The 16,585-nt window shown below is 47.0% G+C and overlaps 2 protein-coding genes across 3 annotated transcripts in view; one reads left to right on the top strand and one right to left on the bottom strand.

Annotated features, from left to right (window-relative positions):
- atrn (attractin) overlaps positions 1-2,693 on the bottom strand; it is an 81,654-nt gene extending 78,961 nt beyond the window's left edge. For both annotated transcript variants that reach the window (XM_029254240.1, XM_029254242.1), the window contains exon 1: positions 2,152-2,693. In XM_029254240.1, coding sequence (XP_029110073.1) covers positions 2,152-2,390 — 239 coding nt within the window. In that variant the 5' untranslated portion in view covers positions 2,391-2,693. The remainder of the gene's footprint in view (positions 1-2,151) is intronic.
- A 4,776-nt stretch (positions 2,694-7,469) lies between these two features.
- The window catches only part of dnaaf9 (dynein axonemal assembly factor 9), a 30,449-nt gene continuing 21,333 nt past the window's right edge, over positions 7,470-16,585 (top strand). Inside the window, exons 1-10 of the mRNA XM_018728667.2 lie at positions 7,470-7,559; positions 10,748-10,830; positions 11,434-11,550; positions 12,573-12,697; positions 13,403-13,499; positions 14,370-14,476; positions 15,160-15,237; positions 15,605-15,706; positions 16,091-16,146; positions 16,268-16,403. Coding sequence (XP_018584183.1) covers positions 7,504-7,559; positions 10,748-10,830; positions 11,434-11,550; positions 12,573-12,697; positions 13,403-13,499; positions 14,370-14,476; positions 15,160-15,237; positions 15,605-15,706; positions 16,091-16,146; positions 16,268-16,403 — 957 coding nt within the window. The 5' untranslated portion in view covers positions 7,470-7,503. The remainder of the gene's footprint in view (positions 7,560-10,747; positions 10,831-11,433; positions 11,551-12,572; positions 12,698-13,402; positions 13,500-14,369; positions 14,477-15,159; positions 15,238-15,604; positions 15,707-16,090; positions 16,147-16,267; positions 16,404-16,585) is intronic.

Raw genomic sequence — 16,585 nt, 5'->3', positions numbered from 1 at the left:
CAGTTCTGTTATTTGCAATTTACTGTAATCCAAAACTAAGAGTGACTTTTACATATTGCGCTAATATTATAGTACAGCTGGATAGACCCCCCACCACAGCCTTTTGGAAACAGCGCTCCCTTAGTTACACACCCTAACCCTACAGGGCACACTCCTCACACACCCAGAAGGTGAAAGATCACAGCCCAAAACAACATTCGTTCAATCCGCAAAACATAAACCAGAACTTTTGATTCACGTCAAAGTGCTCAGATTTACACCACATTTACTAGAAAGCGCAGTAAGAAGAACACAGCAGCAGGAAAAGATCTAAACTCACTGGTTTGCTGCTACTGTCGAGACCTATTTTGGAATCAAAAGGATTCTGTGCTTGGAAATAAGTAAATCATTGGTGAACAACACTGAGAAGGTTACCCTGGAGGACAGGACGAATGGAGATATTTCACAAATGTGGGAGAAATGTCATCAGATTGACTCCCGACACACTGAGTGTGCGATCAGACTGCCGCCCTCAAACATCGTTCAGGTGCAGCGAGCACACCTTGCTAGTAAGAGCCGCAGTAACACCATAAAAACATCGGTACAGGAGTGTTTCTGGAGCGGCACCTCAGCTAACCTGCGGAAACACGGTCACTACATGCACATTTATCTGATGTTTATACCTTAAGCAAATAATAATGTTAAGCTACTTAGAGCAATTTACCGATTTATACAGCTGTGTAACTCTTACAGTACCAGTACAGGATATTTGGATAAAAGGTTCTGCAGCAGGAGGTGGGATTTGAAACTTAAGCCCTAAGGTCAAGGCGGTACCACTAACCACTATGCCACCTGGTGTTTAACTGAACACTAACGAAAACGGACTGCAGGTAGAACAGCAGTCGAATGATTATCCAGCATAGGCACTTTTTTACCTACAAACCTTAAAAATTAACAGATTGAAAACCAAAACCTAGCAGCACATTATTTGTTATTTCAACATTAAAAGCTACTCATGCCATTTGCAAACAAGTATTAATATTAGTTTATTCAATCTAAAAAAAGTCGTGGTTTTCCTGGGCTTAGAGAAGCAGATGCCACATCATCATTGTGATTTTTTTTTTCCCATTTCAACTTCATAACTCTTCCGTTACACGAAGAGTCTCGGGAAAAATCCGACACACTGGAGCCAAATACACCGTAATAGAGTACCTTTTACCTCATTACTGCGACCGAAGCGAAGGACATAACCTGCAGAACGCACTTCGTTCATTTCCACCAACTGAGCCCATGCATTTTTACTCCAAAAGGTGTATTAAAAAAAAAAAATGCGGGCCGGACATTGCAAATTGGCAAATGGTTACATTTTTCCCCAGACATGACATGTTTTAAAACAAAATTACAATTTCTACTCCCTCACCGCGCGGCGTCCGGGGTGAACTTGTAACACTTCAAAGTCGTCAACTTGTAACAGTTCAAAGTCGCACGGCCGCTATTCCGCTTCTTCTCCCCGAGTCTCCACGAAGCGGAGCGACACGCGACGTGTGTTTACTTGTTTACCGCGGGCTCGCGCCGCTCCGTCAATACAAAACAGCTCGGCGCAATGAAGGGAAAAACGCAGCGTGATCAAACATGTCCGCGTCTGGAGGGGAGAAAAAAAGGCCGTTACATGAACGCGAAATATGATTCATATATTCAGCGAAAAAACGCCACGACTCGAGAGCCCGAGGGGCGGCGGAGACGGAGCTTCACCTGTTCTTACAAACAACACACTCACTCACTCACTGACTGTACAACCATCATCATATCTCAATATCTGTTGATCTGTCAGTCTCGCCAACAACAATCACATCTCTATATGAATCTGTCTGTATCATGTCGGTACCGCGCCGCGGTGTCTGTGCCGCTCCGCCGGCGGCGGTGGCGGCGGCGGCTCGTCTGACTGCAGCCGGTCCGAGCGACAGCGGCCCGAGGCGGCGGGGCGCCGGACAGCCGCTCGCTCTGTCTCTGCGGAAGCGACGCCGGACGGAGCCTCTTTCTCCTTTCTCCGTCCCACCGACCGGGGCAGCTGCTGGAAGCCACATCACGATCATTCCCCGCCACGTCCACCCCGCTCGCTTCCCACCCACCCCGCTCGCTCGCTCTCCTCCGCCCACGCCGGCGAGTCCCCACCTGAAGCGGCCCCCGCAGTGCTGGCACTGGTCCCCGACCCAGCCGGCCTCGCAGACGCAGGCGCCGCTGGAGGGACTGCACTGCCCGTTCAGGCACGGCTTGTCGCACTCCTTGGCCTGGCAGGAGGGGAGCCCGGCGAGGAGCGCGGCCGCCAACAGCCACGGGGCGACGGCAAGCCCTCTGCGGGAAACACCGTGGCTCCGGGGGCGCCCGCAGGCCCGCCGCCTCTCTCCGTCCATGACTGCGGGAATGGGCTCGCTAGCTCGCCGCTTCGCTTGGCTTTATTTGCTCCGGGGCGCAGAGTCAGTGAGGGAAAAGCGGGCGCCGCTCTGTAGCAGCCTCTTCCGTGCGGTGACCCGGTCCGCGGGAAGCACAAACGGCTCCGTCCAACCGCTCTCGGCGACCAACTGGGCCGTTTTCGCCTTCGCTGCTCGCCCACGACTCAGCTGGTGAAACGGGAACGCGTCCGCAGCGCTCGCCACCTTGCAGTCATGGCAAAGCCTCCACGCTCAGCGATCAGCGATCAGCCCGGAAGGCGCGCGCACGCGCACGTATACGCAGCGTGCTACAAACACGCCGTCCCCTCCCGGAAATGACGTTGAAATATAAATACGGGGCCGTGGGAAAGGAAGGGATGGGAGAGTGAGGGGCGGTTCGCGATCGGTGTGGAATAGGACTGCGGTCAGGTTTTCGTTCTCTTTGTCTCGCGCGCTGCCTCCTCCACGTACGAACACAATGGCGTTGGCAGCGTGTTCGTAACTCGTTTTGTTCATAAATCCAGCTGGAACGTCACGGTCAATGAAAGCGTAGTATCGCACACCTCCCTCCATGTCATGATGACTTCATTCACAGGATAGAGTCCAAAAACCTCAGATATAACGAATTAAGAGTTTTTTTCACTCAGTTTTTACCAATCGATCACCTCTGTAGCAATGGACACAGCACACACAGGTCCATCCAGAATTTTTATTGACCTGAAACAGCATTCACATTTGTTCATTTAGCTGATTCTTTTCTCCAAAGTCTACTTATAATTATTTATCCATTTATACAGCTCCGAACTTGCGACTTCTGGGTTTAAAGTTAGCGCCTCTAACCACTGTGCTACCAGCTGTACCCCAACATGTACAGTATTGGTCACCATGTCGCCTTTTCACTTTATTTTGCTTCATTAGAAAGATGATAAGTGCATAATACTGAAGATGTACCTTGATTTTTTTCCTGGTAGGTCCTGGAAAAGTCTTGGATATAGCTAAAATAAACATTGAAAAAAAAATTGAAATGTTTGAAAATGTGAAAGTTGCCTCCAGAAATTCCTGTTTAATGCTGATTGTTCACTGATTCATCACCTAAATATGTACATTTCTGTCTCTTCATTGCTCACCAGCACTTACAAACACCAAACGGGTGTAAACACAGTGTGAGGCCCAACACTGCCGCTCTCTTTGTGTGCTCTTTACTGCCAACTAATGGCTGCACTTGGAAGTGCAGGTCATGTTTCCTCTAGCAAATTTTTGAACATACAGACACCCCTATACTTACGTACATTTGACTTAGGTAAATCCGGATTTACTGAAAAAATTCCTGGCATACACATTATTTACGGATAGCGCGTACGCAAAACATCTGGAATACGATAAGCCCAAGTCGACGTAGCCAGACAGGGCAGGAAGCTGCATCTTCCCAGTTCCCGCGTGCTTTGAGCCGTGAACACATCTCCTCGCATTAGTGTAGTTCTTTTTTTCCCATATTTTTTACCCTTTTTTATTATTCCCAATGCCTGGTGGTAAACGTGGGCTTTAAGGAAAGCGAGAAGCGTCTCGCAAGCATTCAGCAATCGATTTGGAGATGAAACTGAAAATAATAAGAAAGTATGAAGGTGGACAAAGATTATGGTCTATAGCGCGGGAACCAGGTTTAGCTGTATCGACTATAAATACGATGGTGAAGGATGCTGAATGTATAGAGGAGCACATGATGTTGAATGGTGGGGGAGGAGGGGGAATCTGACATCTGTTACTTTCGTTCTTCACCCTGCTGCCATCTGGCAGGGGGTACCGGAGCATCCGCGCCACCACCAGCAGACTCCGCAACACTTTCTTCCCTGAGGCAGTCAGACTACTTGACACCCAGCTGCCTCCCAATGCTCACCTGGCTCCGTCGAACACTTATCTCAGCACTACACTACTGCCTACAGCTCGCAGCCATACCCGCGTCCACGTCCTGTCCTGTGTATTTATTTATTGTCTTCTGCTATGTTCTGTGTCGCACCATGGTCTCCGAAGAAACGACATTTCGTTCCGCTGTACACAAGTTGTATAGAGGGGTTGATGTATCGGTTGATGAACGGTCTATTATATGTGAGTCGAGTGGTGTCTGCAGAAGTGAATACAAGTAAAACGATAAATAAATGATCACCAGTGAAATGGTAGATTATCCTAGTTTGATTTCTTCAAATTTGTTTTTAATTCGTGAGCTATATGAATATTTGATTATACGGTAAACATGCAGTGTCTTGCAAAAGTTTGCACACCAATTCTCCAATTCATTTTTCTATACAACAAATGGAATACTGAAATTTAATGCTCTGTGGTGTTTTATTTCAAAACAATGGAATTCTAAATGTCTTGTTTTAAGGTAATATTATTTTTTAAAGAAAAACATGAGAACCCAAAATGTGCTGTTTGTATTCAAATTGTTCACTTTAATGCTTTGAACAGACACCTTTTGCTACAATAACTGCTTCGTCAGTTAGTGTAAATGTACACTAGCATTGCACACTGCTTTGGATTGAATTTGAACGTTCTTCTATAGGCAGATTTGCTCTAGGTTGTTCAGGTTGTTTGCTAATCACAGTTTTCAAATTCTGCCACAGATTCTCGATCGGACCGAGATCAAGTCTTGCATTGAATCACTCCGGGACAGTCACCGTAGTGCTCTTGAGCTATTCCAGTGTTGCTTTGGCCTTCGTATCATTGTTCTGCTGAAAGGGGAACCAATGGACTCTATCCCAAGCTTTAGTTTTTTAGCAGAATGAAGTAAGGTCTCTTACAACATTTACTATTGTATTTAGCTTCATTTGTTCTTCATTTTGGGGGGTGCGGTGGCGCAGTGGGTTGGACCACAGTCCTCCTCTCTGGTGGGTCTGGGGTTCGAGTCCCGCTTGGGGTGCCTTGCGACGGCCTGGCGTCCCGTCCTGGGTGTGTCCCCTCCCCCTCCGGCCTTACGCCCTGTGTTACCGGGTAGGCTCCGGTTCCCCGTGACCCCATATGGGACTAGCGGTTCAGAAAATGTGTGTGTGTGTGTGTGTGTGTGTGTTCTTCATTTTGCTTACCAAGACACCCAGTCCCGGCTGATGAAAAGCAGCCCCAAACCATGATGCTGTCACCACCATATTTTACTGTTGGGATGACAGTTTGTGCTACACAATGCACTTCGAATTTTGGCTAAAAAAATCTCTGTCTTAGTTTTATCTGATCAGAAAACCACAAAACAACCCACATCGCTGTTGAAGTTCTTAAATATAATATATATATATATATTTTTTAAATAACTGTTTTTTACTACACTCAGAGGCAAACCTAGCTTGCTTATGGCTTCTAGATTTTGTTCCCACAAAGTGTGTTTTAACAATCCTGAAATTTTTTATGGAACTCAAGTGTTTTTTTTCCCCAGTGAGATAATTCCGTACATGCTATTATTTAGAATATGGCTTATATTGCAAACCAGGTTTATATACTAGGAGATGCTGTTTTTCCTGTTTTGCAGTGCTAACTTACAAAGCAGAACTAGGTTTTTATAACCAGTAATACAGAGTGAGTGGACAAAATTTAAGAAGTATGTAATGGAAAAGGACTTAAATTTTGAAGCAACTGCAAAGCGCGCGCGCGCACACACACACACACATTTTCCTAACCACTTGTTCCAAACGGGGTCACAGGGAACTGGAGCCTACCCAGCAACTCAGGGCGTAAGGCCGGAGAGGACACACCCAGGACAGGACGCCAATCCGCCACAAGGCACCCCAAGCAGGACTCGAACCCCAGACCCACCAGACAGGAGGACCTGGTCCAACCCACTGCGCCACCGCACCCCCGCGCCCCCAACTACAAAGCAAATATTCTAAAAGTCTGCTGCAGAAGCTGAACAATAGTTATTGTACTGTATCATGTATAAAAGAGATGTTGACAGTCAGAAGGGGTGCGGTGGTGCAGTGGGTTGGGCCACAGTCCTGCTCTCCGGTGGGTCTGGGGTTCAAGTCCCACTTGGGGTGCCTTGCGACGGACTGGCATCCTGTCCTGGGTGTGTCCCCTCCCCCTCCGGCCTTACGCCCTGTGTTACCAGGTAGGCTCTGGTTCCCCGCGACCCTGTATGGGACAAGCGGTTCTGAAAATGTGTGTGTGTGTGTGTGACAGTCAGCATCATGAGATAGCTCACAAACATTTCCACAGGCAAATCAATCATTTTTCAGTATTTAATAGTATTACACCCCAGTTGTGGATTGTGGAAATGTTTTGTGTACTTACATTTTAGTTTGGAGTCCCCTGGAATTTTGACAAAATATGTGGAAGATCAGACCATTGGGAACTGCACATCACTTTGTAGCTCCTGCTCTGACGACAAAACTTCAGTGATGATATGATTACCAGTAACATGATCACTGAGCTGTCAGGAAATCAGGTGAGAAATGGGCGAGATGGGTTTCAGTGCCCTTTCAGATGTTGAAGGGGATTCAGCAACTCTGAGGGACCACACTGGAGGCAAAACTGAGAACTAGCAGACTTTTGGACCCATTTTCAGTGGGATCATCAAGAAGCCAAGCAATCAGATCCCGTAGATGGTCCGGGAGCAGATGCCTTGACCGTCTCGAAGGCCATAAGCAGAGTGTTGAACCTGACATGAGCAGCAACAGGCAGCCAAAAGGAGGGAGAGCAGCAGTGGAGATACGTGGGAATTCTCTGGCAGGTCCGAGTGAGAATTCGTCACACATCTGGATTACAGCCACATCAGGATTGCAGCTGGTTGCTTCAACCGCCTTGAACTGGACCACGGACTCGGAGGACTTTAGGGGTGTAAGTGTTCATCAGGGGTTCAAACACCATCGCTTCACTCCTCAGAGAATTTAAAGCATGGAGAGGGAAGGTAAATACGAGTCCTGCGCTCAAAGCGTGGCCCCTAAAAGGAGAGACGGCGCTAAAACGAAGGGGGATGTCGCGCACGAGACTAAGGACTCGCCCCGCAGGCGGCCGATGGTGTCGCCCGTTGCCATGGTGACGCCGCGGCCCCGCCCCCTGTCATCGCTCTCCCGAAGTGCAAAACGTTAATTTTTTTTCCCATTTTTGACCAACAAAGATGGCAGGAATACGGGGGACGGAGGGCGAGTACAGGAGCGCGAGCCCCGCGGTGAGGTAAATCTGTACCGGTCGGTCCGGACCGGTGCGAGTCGGAACCGAGTCCGCGTCTCTCGACTCGCCCGGCTTCGGCTTGCTTTTCCGTCGACATCATCATCGTGGACATGGATGGATGGCATTCATTTCGTTTTCGCTATTCGTTCAGCCGAGGTCGTTCAGCTTCTCTTTTACACCGATTTACCCCAGGCTTATGTATATTACCGCAGCAGGCAGCGCAGGTAATTAAATTTCCCCTGTACCGCTTCCAGAGGAATACCGACTGAGTGTCTGCGGCGCGCCGCCCGGCGCCGCTGTCTCGGAAAAATGCGCTTTTTGACGCGGTTTTTCCGCGCGATCACGCTCCCATCTTCTGTTCTTCCCTCCAGAAAACGTCGAGGATCTCGCTGAGACGTTTCGAGTTGCTGCCGTTCGCACGGATCATGGATGTTGCGAACGGAAGTTTAACGCAGTACAGCGCGCGCGGCTTGTCCGGCCGGGGTGCCGCCGCCAGTTCTCTTTTAAAAAATTTAAAAATTACTGGTCATATTATTATAATTATTCTCTACCGAGAGCTGCTGTGCGTTCAGTTCATCATGTTTAAACACGAGTCCACATTAGAGCAATGATTCTGTGCTCAGCACCTGGTCTCCAAACACATTTGTGAGCCCACACGCGCAGTATAATACACTGTTTTACTGCTGACTACCATCCCTGCTCGGGCTTTGGTTCTGATCAGAGTGATGCACCGGGGATTTATGAGGAACCTAACATTGGACCGTTTGCGGCTTGACCGCAGCTTTCTCGGGGGGAAGCTCTGCCTCCTGGTGGGGTTTTATTATATTTTTATATCCTATTACACATGTATATGATCCATACTCATAGTATCCAGACTTCTTAAAGTCTGATATATGAAAAGTATACTATATAACCTATCCTGTACAAACATCTGCCATTCATCATGTACTATGTAAGTACTATAGGAACACCATCTATATAAACTCCCTGGTTTTACATTTACATTTATTTATTTAGGAGTAGGGGGGTGTGGTGGTGCAGTGCGTTTGGCCAGGCCTTGCTCTCTGGTGGGTCTCGGGTTCGAGTCCTGCCTGGGGTGCCTAGCGATCGACTGGCATCCCGTCCTGGGTGTTTTCCCTCCCCCTTCAGCCTTGCGCCTTGTGTTGCTGGGCTAGGCTGTGGCTCGCCGCGACCCTGCTTGGGACGAGCGGTTTTGGACAGTGTGTGTGTGTACGTGTCTACTATACTCCATAAATATCATTGTCGGATGTATAATATGTACAGTTGTTGCTGTGCAGGTATTTCTGTCTGTCATCATCATGTGACATATGAAATTACTATTATTTTACTGTGCCAAACTGTGAAACTGATTCAAAGAATTAAGTTCAATAGTGACATTTTGGAAAATGTTAGAACTTGGAGCCCAACGTGATATGCACTTATTAAGTCATTATCTGAGCTGGTCTGTCTGGATTAAACCCCGTTGAGCGTAGAAGGATGCTGCTGATGGAGGGACAACAGTGGACCTGTGGGCGGGTGGAGCCACGTGGGCTGCATGGAGACACAGGACTGGGGCTCTAAAAAATAGGTCCTTAACTATAACAAGTAGTAGAAAAACAGGGCAAAGAGAAACACAATGCAAAACAAACAAATAATATAAATGCCAGGGGAGTAAAAAATAAAATTAAAAACTACATAGCTCCAGGCAGGTCTGGGTTCAAGTCCCGCTTGGGGTGCCTTGCGGCAGGCTGGTGTCTCGTCCAAGTTGTGTCCCCTCCCCCTCCAGCCTTGCGCCCCGTGTTGCCGGGTTAGGCTCCGGCTCGCTGCGACCCCGCTTGGGACGAGTGGTTTCAGACAGTGTGTGTGTGTGTGTGTGTGTGTGTGTGTGTGTAAATAGCTCCACATTTTCTCCGAGTTCTCAGTTACCAGAGGTGAGGATGACACTGATATACTGCTTTACATCATTATGAAAAGAGGGAGGCAGTTGGGGCAGCTGGTGGTGTAGTGGCTGAAACTGCTACCTTAGAATCTGAAGGTCATGGCATCAAATCTCAGCTCCAGCTGTACTACCCTTGAGTAATGTGCTTACCTTAAATTGCTCAAGGAAAGTTGGGCACCTGTATAAAAGGGTAAATAATTCTACCTGAGTTCTTGTTGGCTGAGCTTAAATGTCAGTTCCTCTTGCTACCAGATTTATTCTTACAAATATGAAATTTTGCAAGCAAGACAAGATTAAAAGCGAAATATTCATTCTCTCTCTTCTTATTGATGTCATAGAAACCAAGTGATCCAGCTGTGAACAATAAAGAGAATCAGTGGGCAGATAATCACCAGTAAACCTACACGGCACTTTCCGGAACATTTAGGGTATAAGAGCAGTTCCTGAGCGGATGTTTCGGGGCAGTTTGTCGTGATAATTTTGTTTGGTTTTTCTGAGAGTTCTTGTGAAAACACGCTTAGAGAGCTGGAGCTTCTTCTGGGACTTTTTTTTTTTTTTGTCTTCCCCCAAGGCAGCCTGCCGGAAGGCAGTGGAAACACACACACACACACACTCTCACTCACTTGCCCAGCTGTTTACTCCACACACAGCGCCTTGGTAATAGGAGACCTTCTTGGCTCGCCGAGGAGCTCCGGGGCAGAAAAACGGCAGACGAGCCCTGGAGGTCTTGAGACCCCCACGCCCCCCGTGCGCTGACATCATGTGGCTATTTTTAAACACATTGTGTGTGCAGTTCTTATTCGCTTGCCTTTGTAAGGCATATTTTAACGTCTAATCTTTTTCCTCCTGCTCCCGTATGAATCAAATGAGTGTTTTGTTCACTTCCCTCTGTTCACTGCATTGGGAGAAATTAAATTAGTCTGAGAAACGAGCAGGAAAGACCAGGACCTGGAGCGAAGGGCCTCTGTCGACATAGCTGTACGCATATCAAGTGCAAATGGAAAACTTCAGGCCCCAATAATGGGGACGCACCGTAATTCGGGGACGGAAAATACGGAGACGTCGGAGCGTTTCGGGAAGAAGTCGAGTTTCCGCTCCGACAAAAGGTCCCAGTGTCTCCGACACAAAGGCTTGTTCTGCCCGTTTTAACAAATCGTGCATTGATGCAGATGGTAATACGCACACGCTTACGCGCGCACATAAGGAGAGTGTGTTCGTAACTTGTGCGCCCACTGCTCCCATTCCTCTGCAGCTCTTCACGCTTGCGTCACGTCCAGGCCCTGCTGAGGGACGGCGGCACGGCTGCTTCTCCAGATGCGGTCCTCTGCCCCCTCGGTGAGCCGCGAACCCATGTCCCGCCGTGTGAGGAACCGCCGTGTCGGTCTGCGCCAAGTCCCGGCTGCTGCCGCTCTGCGCTCGGCGCGGCTGCCGAAATGTGTCCAAAAATATAGATGTCGCTCGGACCAAATCACTGAATCCCTTTTATTTCTTTACAGCGGCTGGAAAACAAGCAAGTGGAGTCCAGCTGATAATTCAAATTTTGCATATATATATATTATATATATAGTAATAATTGAAATGTTACATAATTCCATATAAAATAATGTTACACGAACGTAACGTGATTTTATATAATAATTTGAATGTTATACATTCTGAGAATTGCCGTAAAATGTGGTTCTCGTCGTTCTTTAACGGTTCAGCTGTACCCCGCTTGAATATGAATGTGGCGGGTTGGAGTTTAGCCACGCCCATCCCCTTCCCCAGACTGACACCCCCACCACGGTGTGGCTCTTTTAAAAAACAAGTACCAGGTGTGGCCAGCGGGAGCTATAAGTCTGAGTATAAAGAGAGAGACCTGGGGAGGCTGGAGAGGAGTTGTGGGTGTGTTGACCGTGGCCCGTGTTTTACTCCGTTTCGTGTTCCTCCCGTCTGCAGGTATCGACAGCCGGTACAACCAGGGCTGTTGCGAACTGGCCGGCTACCTGTTCTTCGGCCTCTTCACGCGGAACCATCTGGACCGAGACTTTCAATTCCCGGAAGAGCTGCTCGACGGTACGCGCTTCTTTCCGTTACGTGAAAACGGTTACCGGGTGTCCCGCAAGAGTCCCCCCCTTGTGCACAGATACTGATTTTCATGCTGATTTATTAATATTTTATCTATTGCACAGAATGTGGTTCGGTGAAATGCTTTGCATGTTCTCAACATGTTCACAAGGGTTTCCTCCAGATGCTCAGGTTTTCTCCCACAGTCCAAGCGTGTGTTTCAGGTTAACTGGTGTCTCTAAATTGCCCCCCCCCCATGTGTGTGTGTGTGTGTGTGTGTGTGGCTACTTTTTGGTGGACTCGGGTCCTGTCCAGCATGTTCCCCTCCTATCCTACTTCCCAGTGTTTCCAAGATTGGCTCCGGACCCCTGTGACCCTGACAAGGACAAGTGGTTAATGCAAATGAAAATGTGGTCTTTCATGGTCACTTACCTCATAAGAAATGCAATCTGGTATAAAGAATACACATTTTCAGAACCGCTTGTCCCATACGGGGTCACGGGGAACCGGAGCCTACCCGGTAACACAGGGCGGAAGGCCGAAGGGGGAGGGGACACACCCAGGACGGGACGCCAGTCCGCCACAAGGCACCCCAAGCGGGACTCGAACCCCAGACCCACCGGAGAGCAGGACTGCGGCCCAACCCAAAGAATATTTACAATATAAAGAAATTATATCATAAATATCCAAATCGTGAAAATGTCTCGTTCAGATTGCGTTACTGTCATCATCTGTAAAAATACCTTTTATTGTGGGATTTTAGGTTGAATTTTTTTTGTGTGCAAACATTTTTTCCCTTAGAAATAATATTAATTCGGAGCCTGGACTCAAATTGTCGAACAGATTAACCATGTTGTGTGAGCAGTGGGTGTAAAAATAGTCCACTATTTAAGGCACAGTTTTGAAGCGTGTCGTGGTGAAGCGTGTGTGCTCCAGGTCGCCTTGGGTGCGAATGACTCCATCCGATACCCTGCTAATTGTAACGGTGGTGTGTTTCGTAAGAGCTGTTCTGTAACATGTGTCTCTCGCAGATGTGATTCTGTTGATCAAAGCGGACAGCGTGCACCTTTACTGTAACCCCATCAATTACACCTGCGTCCTGCCTTTCGTCTCGCACTGGAGGAACCTGCATGTCCACTGCTTGACCGAGGCGGAGGTAACCATAGCAACCGAGTAGGGACAGAAATAGTTCTAATGTGTCAGGTGTCATAAAGCTGCTGTGCAAGGAAATGTTATTTTTTAAAATGTATATCAGTGTTCAGCAGGGAAATGTGGAATGTGCTCATTCCAATGGCAGTCATGCAAAATGTGGTGGAACGACCTCCCCCTCTCACTCAGAACTGCTGAATCTCTACCCACATTTAAAAAGGGTCTTAAAACTCATCTGTTCCAGACTCACTTCACCCATCATCTCTTAAGTTCATGTAAGGTGTAAATGTTCATGCAACATAACCTTAAGATGATGCCGGATAAACCTTTACAGCTGCTCCTATAATGTAATTATGGTATAATGTATAATGTTTATATGTACCACCAAAAAAAAAATTACTATGAAGGTGATCAGGAATCATCAATATTGTGATAAAGCTTTATGCAGCTACTCGCGTGATGAACATCGGTTCATGTGGTGGAAAGAAACAAACTAACTGCACTTAAGAATCACACGTCTGCATCTAAGTGTCTCTTTCTGCTCATGTAATGAACACGTTGTATTTTCTATGAGATGTACGTCACTTTGGAAAAAATCATCTGATAAATGAATACACGTAAAATGTTACTTTACGCTGGTGAGGTGGTACGCTGTAATGGCTACATGTGTGGAATTACCATGGTGAAACTCACTTTCTCGTGACTTCGGCAGTATGAGGATGAGGAGGCTGCCGAAGAGTTCAAGATCTCAAGCTTCGTGAACATGGTGCAGGGCTGCAGCCACATCGGGGTCCCGTACAGTCCCCAGGGTACGTGTACCTCGTGTTCTGTGCGGACGAACATACATAATAATTTCTCCTGAGCTTCATACTCAGTTACATACATAATTAAACATGTCATCATTAAATTCACTGGATGCTCAACTTGCACAGTTCGGGAGAGGAAATTCATAACTGGATTCGTTCGTAACTTCAGTCGCTTTTAACAGGAATTCATAATTCACAAAAGTTGAATTGTGCACCCCCCCCAGCCTTGTGCACAATAACTCGGGGATAGGCTCCGGATTAACGTGACCCTACTCGGGAGAAAAATTGAAATTGGACAGATGAATAATACACTTAATCTCTCTTAATAGGGCAGGTCCTATAATAATCTCAGACAAAGCTGTAATAATTTAAAAAAAAAATTCTGCACTTCATATTAAAATGGACCTAAAACGACTGAAAATAAAAATACAGACCCTAAAAATCTCTGTTGAATGACGATTTTGGATTCATCCCACAAAATTCCTCATTTGTTATTGATCTCGAACGCTAAGGAACAGCAGAGAAGCTGCAAACGCTGTGGCCGCAAGTTAGACGGAGGTGGTCCCACAGGTCCCTTTCCGTTCTGCCTGAGTGCCTTTTACTGCCATCGAACGGCTGGACGTGGAAGAGCAGCTGGCTCTTGCTCTGCAACAGAAATTTTACAAACTAATATAATGAAGAAAACGCAATTAGAATAAATAAATTGGAGATGTTCTTTGAAAAGTCGTAACAAATAATTTTATTATCAGACCCAGCGTATTACAGCTTCAGTATGAAGTCATTTGTTATACACAGTGATGATTGTAAATATTTTTGTCTGGAGATGTTTTTATTTCATTACGATGCACTAATCTGCATTTCTGTGGGATTCAGGTTACGCTCAGAAATTTGACATGTTTGCGGTGGAGAAGTGGCCCATAATACAGGCTTTTGCCCTGGAGGGCATTGGGGGTGGAGGCTTTTTCACCATGAAGCACAAGGTACCACCTGTTATGTAACACCTACATGGTACATGTCCACACCTCCCTCTTACCACAAATCACTGCCCTGCAACCGATCACAAATGTACTGCGGTGTTAGTGCTAAATAACCTGTTAATTAATGCCGGAGAAATGTGGATTTTGCCACGGATGATGGGGAGAATCTTGAAAAACGCAAAAGTTTTAGCGCTCTTGTCGTCGTGTAAATTTCGGACACTTTACGTACTCCGTTTCACCACGTGTGTCTGACTGACGAACCACACCAGCGACCCCGTGTTGGGCATGCAGTTATAAATGAACGAATGAAAACATAACAATACATTTAATTATATAGCGATAAGTTATATTGTCTTGTTACACTAACAAGTTAATGCAACAATATTAATGTAATGAGACAAGCTGGGAATAATAACTTCTGTCAGAAATATCGTAAGAGGATGATGCAGAAGTTGCACGTCTTTCTCGAACATCCCCGGTGGCCCAATTCCAATGGAAGGACTCGACGGGTGAAGGTCCCGCTGCCGGTCCGCGGACACGAGGCCTCGGCCGCCCCGACCTTGACCCCCCCACCCCCGCGGCGACACGGAACGCGCGTGTGCAGTTCAGTCCGCCTGGAGACTTGATGTACCACCCGTGGTTCCCGTGAACATGCAGCTCCCCCTCCTCTCCTCTCTCTCCTTCAGCTGACGGACGTGAGCGAGAAGCTCTGGCAGATCTACGGCGCAGTGGATCCCGTTTCTCTGGAGATGCTGCTGACCGCGGTAAAGCAGTAACTCTTTTAGCGGAAACCTACATTTTCAGTCCCACGTTACAAAAAACAAATAAATACCCCCCTTAAATTCCACCGGAGGGGTTTTGTGATATGTGAACATTACATGAATGTCACCCTGGGGCAGCAGGTGGCGCACTGGTTAAAGCTGCCACCTTACATTTGAAATGCACAGATTTAAATGCCAGCTTCTGCTGTAATACCCTTGATCCAGGTACTAACCCTAAACTGGGTAAAAATGACCCTGCTGAAAAGTGTCAGTAAAAGAACCGTAAACTTTATGTCACATAAAAAAATTTCCTCTTGACCGGAAGCCTACCGCGGTAAGGACACGTTCTCAGCCCTCCGCTCTGTTTCAGGACCTGGTGACCTTTGAGAAACAGTGGAGCAGCTTCTTCTCCAACTTTGACACCGAGAGCTACGCCTCCATTCTGGAACTTTCCGAAGCTCAGGCTGGAGAGGTAAACTCCGTTTGGCACGGAGACACTGCTCTGACGGAGCACCTTAAACACGCTATCATTATTAGTATTATTATTATTATTATTATTGATGATAATAATTATACAATTTTATGCTCCAGCTAATAAAAAGAGCAGAGAGATGATTGGAGACTAATCTGAGTTTCGTTGGGCCTCGGAACACAGTTTAGGGCACTTTGATGGCACCTGGACTGCCGGAAATTTCTGTAGGCTTCCAAACAGCCATATGATGCTCTTTTATGTCACCGATAAACTCTGAAAAGTCCACTAGTCCAGTAGTCCAGTAGTTAATAGCTAGACCACCGTGAATGTCGCTCAGTTTCGTCAATCAGCTCATTTATGGAATTTTTCTTTTCATATTCGCAGCCATTCCGTACATATTTCTCCCACGGACTCATTTCCAGCCAAATCAACAACAGAGGGTATGGTGGAATGTCAAAAGTTCCCAATCAAGGTGTTTACCGTGTTCTGATGTTGGCGATAACAGGTGAACAAAATGCCCGTGTTAATTATTGTTTGTACTTCCTTCTGTTCTTACCATAGTAAATGCCGGCAGCCCTTTGTGCTATTTGGAAACCACTCCACTAAGGAGGACCTGAACAGCTACTGCTTCACCTTCCCGTCGGAGGACCACCAGGTCCGGAACACCGGGCCCCTGGGGACCACAGCTAAACACATGGTAAAATACTCTGAAACACGGTAAACGCAATGGATGTTGGAGATCAGTTTTATTGTGTCCTTGTCGTATTTTTGTGTGACATTCACCGACAGCCCTTGCTTAGGTGACACCGTGACGTTCTTTACTATGTTCTCTTACCAGGTTTGCATGCTTTGATTTACTCTGTTTATATGCAGGTGTAT

Source organism: Scleropages formosus, chromosome 1, assembly GCF_900964775.1.
Source record: "Scleropages formosus chromosome 1, fSclFor1.1, whole genome shotgun sequence".
Taxonomy (NCBI): Eukaryota; Metazoa; Chordata; class Actinopteri; order Osteoglossiformes; family Osteoglossidae; genus Scleropages; species Scleropages formosus.
This window is presented reverse-complemented; position numbering and strand designations above follow the sequence as displayed.